At 18.4% G+C, this 5672-nt stretch overlaps 1 protein-coding gene across 1 annotated transcript; it reads left to right on the top strand.

The window, feature by feature from the left end:
• Positions 1-536: 536 nt before the first annotated feature.
• PGSY75_0317500 (kinesin-5) lies at positions 537-5333 on the top strand (the record flags this gene model as incomplete). The annotated part of the gene is made up of 2 exons (XM_018784027.1): positions 537-797; positions 1095-5333. 2 exons carry the CDS (start codon positions 537-539, stop codon positions 5331-5333), a joined length of 4500 nt encoding a protein of 1499 aa, XP_018643610.1.
• Positions 5334-5672: the final 339 nt, after the last annotated feature.

Genomic DNA, 5672 nt, shown 5'->3' with positions numbered 1-5672 from the left:
AAAAAAATAAATATATATATTTATAATAAATTTAAAAATTTAAAAAAAATAAATAATTAAAAAAAAATAAATATATATATATATATTTTTTTTTTTTTTTTAATTTTTTTATTTTATGAAATATTTTTTTTTTTTTTTTTTTTTTTTTTTTTTTTTTTTTTTTTTTTTTTTTTTTTTTTTTTTTTTTTTGAAGATATATTGTTTTGTAAAATTAAAGTTTATGAATTTATTTCTTATGAATTCTAATATACAAAAATAAAAGAAAAAAAAAAAAAAAAAAAAAGGGAAAAATATATATAATATATATATAATATATATATATTATAATTTTTATATATTTAAATATTTTTTTCTTCTTACATAATAATTGTGTGTTATAATATTATCTAACATTTTACATTCATATGTACATACATATATATATATATATATATATATATATATATATATTTATATATTTATATTTATTTATTTATATTACAATTTAAGGGTGATATATTTTAAAAGAAGAATATAATTTTTTGAATAAAAATAAAATGCTCAGAAATTCTTATAATAATGATAAATCAAGTTGTGTAAATATAAAAGTTATTGTAAGATGTAGACCATTAAATGAAAAAGAAAAGAACGATATAAATAATGAAGAGGTAGTTCGAATTAATAATAATGAAGTTATATTAACAATTAATAGAAATAATGAAATATATGAAAAAAAATATAGCTTTGATTATGCATGTGATAAAGATGTGGATCAAAAAACTTTGTTTAATAATTATATTTATCAAATAGTAGACGAGGTACCAAATAAATAAATATATATATATTAATATATATATATATATATATATATATATATATATATATATATATATTAATATATATTATATATATATTATGATATTCTATGTATATTAATTTATGTGTGCCCAATAAAAAAAAATAAAATCCATGCCATGTATATTTTACTTTTCTGTTTATCAAAATAATGTATTATTAAATACATTAAAAAAATAAAATAATATATATATATATATATGTATTTATATATATATGTATGTATTTATATATATATTTTTATTTATTTGTTCCTGCAGGTCTTAGAAGGATTTAATTGCACTTTGTTCTGCTATGGACAGACAGGGACAGGTAAGACATATACTATGGAAGGCAAAATATTAGAACACCTGAAACAATATGATAATAATAATAATAATAAAAAGATAGATTTAAATGAAAGTGTAAATAGCGACATCAGTTACTGTTATGAACTTTGTGAGAATGAAGATACTGGACTTATATTTAGAGTGACTAAAAGAATATTTGATATATTGAATAAAAGGAAGGAAGAAAAAATAAGATATTATAAGGGCAAAAATAATATATATGATGAAAAGGATAAGAAAAATATAAATATAATAAATAAGGAACCTACTGGTAATAATAAAAATAATGATAATAATAATAAAAATAATGATAATAATAATAATAATAATAATCATAATAATCATAATAATAATTATTATAGTCATAATAAAGTCCATGTTGATAAAAACCACATTTTAAACAATACAAATATAATGGAAGAACAAAATAATTTATCAGTGTGTGAAATGAGGAGAGATGCTAATAGTGATATAATAAAAAAATGTAGTGTATCTAAAAATAACAATAATGATATATATCCAACAATTGATGATAAGAATATGTATGATTTTAATATAAAAATTAGCTATTTAGAAATATATAATGAAGAATTATGTGATTTATTAAGTTCAACGAATGAAAATATAAAACTCCGAATATATGAAGATAGTAATAATAAAAGTAAAGGATTAAATGTAGATAAATTAGAAGAAAAAAGTATTAATTCTTTTGAAGAAATTTATTATATTATATGTTCAGCTATTAAAAAAAGAAGAACAGCTGAAACAGCTTATAATAAAAAATCAAGTAGGAGTCATTCCATATTTACAATTACATTAATTATAAAAGATATAAATAGTGTAGGTGAAAGCATAACTAAAATAGGTAAATTAAATTTAGTTGATTTAGCTGGTAGTGAAAACGCTTTAAAAAGTTCCTATGGTTCTTTAAAAATTCGACAACAAGAAAGTTGTAATATAAATCAATCCTTATTAACTTTAGGTCGAGTAATAAATTCATTAATTGAAAATTCATCTTATATTCCTTATAGAGATTCTAAATTAACTAGATTATTACAAGATTCTTTAGGAGGTAAGACCAAGACATTTATTGTTGCGACAATATCACCTTCTTCTTTATGCATTGATGAAACACTAAGTACTTTAGATTATGTATTTCGTGCTAAGAATATTAAGAATCGACCTGAAATAAATATAAAAACTACGAAACAATTAAAAATAAAAGATTTAAATAATGAAATAGAAAAATTAAGAAATGCATTAAATTTAAGTCGAGAAAAAAGAGGTGTTTATCTTGATACAGAAGAATATAATAATATACAAAATAGTTTAAAAAAAAATAAAGAAATATTATTAGAAAAAGAAAAAATTTTATTTGAAAAAAGTAAAAAAATTAAAAATCTATTAAATAAAATGGATAATACAGATGACTTACAAAATAAAATATTTTTCTTTTTAAAAGATACTATTCAAAAATATAAAAATATACAATCATTTCATCAAATATTAATGAAAAAAATTATAGAAGAAAAATATATTACACAATTCTTATTAAATAAATATCATTCATTAGAAGAAAATTATATTAACCAGAAAAAAAACTTTGAACAAATAAAAACAAATATGTCTAATCATATGCAGGATAATCTATTAAATTTAAAAAAAAATATAAATCAAGAAAATCATCTTTTAAATGATATCTGTAAAACCATTTTATTCATTTTAGATGATACTAAAAATTATCTAGCACAAAATAAAAAATCATACAATGATTATATTAATCATTTTGAACAACTTAATAGTAACATTAATTTTAAATATAATGATACTCTTAATTTTATACTTGATCATATGGATATATTGCAAAAATATGATCATGATTATTTGTCAACATATGAAAAGATAAAAAATGATATATCTCAATGTAAAATAAATATACCACATATAAATCAGGACTTTAAAGGTGCATCCACATCTGTCATTAGACAACATTTAAATGTCATAAAAGAGGAATATAATAATAATAAAATAAAAGAAAATGGAAATGAAGAAAATGACCTAACCAATGACCTAACCAATGACCTAACCAATGACCTAACCAATGACCTAACGAATGACCTAACAAATGACCTAACAAATGACCTAACAAATGACCTAACAAATGACCCAACAAATGACCTAACAAATGACCAACAAAATAACACTATTATGTATAATCATATAGATGAATCCTTTTCTAACCCTAAAAATAAAGAAATTATAAAAAATTTATCATTAAATAAACAAAGTGAAGATATTATAGAACGTCTAGATAAATACGAATGTGAAAAGAAATTATATAACGCAAAATCATTAATTCAATATATTAAAAGTATATGTAATATATTTCATATATTTTTAAACGAATCATTTATGTTACTAGAAAAAAAAAGTCATCAAAAATATACACATTGGAATAAAGACAAAAATATTATCAATGATAATATTCAACATATATATAAAGAATATGAGCATATTCAAAAAGAAAATAATTTTATAATTAATAATTATAAAAAAATAATAAATGAAGATATAAAACAATTTAAAGAAAATATTTTTAAAGATGTACAAACAGTTGTAAATAAAAATGTGGAAGATATTTATCAAAAAATTAATAACAAATTAGATTTATTAAATAAAGAAATATATGAAAAATCTAATGAAAATTATAAATCTGTTTTTATAAATTCTGTTACAAATATAGATCATTCTATACAACGTCTTAATGAAACCAATATAAATGATCAAAATGAATATAATAATATTAATAATGATATTAAAACAAAGATCACAAATTATCATACTGTTTTATATAACATATTATCATATCTAAAACAAAAAAGTTATATAGAAGAAAAGGAACATAATAAATATTTAAATGATACTTTAAATATTTATAATAATATATTATATACAAATAATCTAAATATAGATAAAATTTTAAATCAGTTCTCTAGTCAAACCAAAATAAACAAAATAGAAAAACGAAAATTATATCATATAATATCTGAAAAAATCTTACAAAATAAAAATAACCAGTTACAAGAACAAAATGGAAATATACATTTATTAAAGTCTAATGAAAATATGAAACTATTTAATAATGTATTTGAACAAAATATAGAAAAATGTAATATGTATATAGCAGAATTGATAGACATTTTAAAAAAAAAAGATTCCATCTCAGATATTCCATCTCTATCAAACTATGAAGTGATAGAAAATATGGATTATGAAATAAATCTAAATGTAAACGATCATGTCCAAAGAATAAGAGACACCTTTGTTAACATAGTAGAAATGATTACTCCTATAAAAATGGGTTCTGCTCCTAGAGACTCCAACTACGAAACAAATGATGATATTAACCGTGAAGATAATAATAATAATAATATTAATAATGATAACAATTTTGATGATGATGATGATGATAATGATAATAATAATGATAATAATAATGATAATAATAATGATCAAGGTGAGAGTCATAATAATTATCTTTATAATGATGATGTCATAAGACATAATTTATACCTACAAGTTAAAAATAATCTGATGAAAGAAATAGAAGAAATTACAACAATACAAGATATAGATTTAAATAATGTATTTGAACAAATAAATGAAAATTTCCATTTTCTTATTCAAGATGATAAAAATGTAGTAAATGAAAATAAATACTCTCGTTACAGTAGTTTAAATGATAATATAAATAATAAAATAGATAACAATAATTTAGCTGTAAAAAATAATTACAACAATTTATCTTTAAATGAATATATGACAACTAATAAAAATGCAACTGATAATCCTATACAAGGAACAGATGAAACTTATCAGCATGAATTAAATTATTTAAATGTAAATCAACATAATAAAAGAATTGATATAGGTGCAGAAAATATGAGTGTAACCAGTTTAAAAGAATATCAAAGAAAGAGAAATATAAATGCTCAAAATATTCATATATCAAATAACAATAATAATAGTAATAATAAATTTCAGTGCACAAAAATTAAATCCATTGAGAGCAGTGCATTTCCAAAAAAAGCATCCCCAGCTTTAAAACGTATAAAAGAAGAAAACTATAAAAATAAAAAATTTAAACTACCAAGAAGATCCAACGAATAAAAAACAAAATGTTAAATAAATATATATTATTATATTATTATATTGTATTATTTTATTTTATTTTATATTATTTTTTTTTTTTTTTTGTTTTCATATTATAAATTGGCATGGCTTGTGAAATAATGAAAATTTTATTAAGTCTCAAATTTTTTTTTAATAACCATCTCAATAAGCACATTGTTAATATGTATATAATAAATATTATATATATATATATATATATATATATATATATATATATATATATATGTATGTATTTATTTATTTATTTATTGTTTTTTGATATATGAATATTTTGAGCATTTATATTTCTCTTTCTTTGATATTATTTTAAACTGG

The sequence above is a fragment of the Plasmodium gaboni genome, chromosome 3 (genome assembly GCF_001602025.1).
Source record: "Plasmodium gaboni strain SY75 chromosome 3, whole genome shotgun sequence".
In the NCBI taxonomy this organism is placed as follows: Eukaryota; Apicomplexa; class Aconoidasida; order Haemosporida; family Plasmodiidae; genus Plasmodium; species Plasmodium gaboni.
This window is presented reverse-complemented; position numbering and strand designations above follow the sequence as displayed.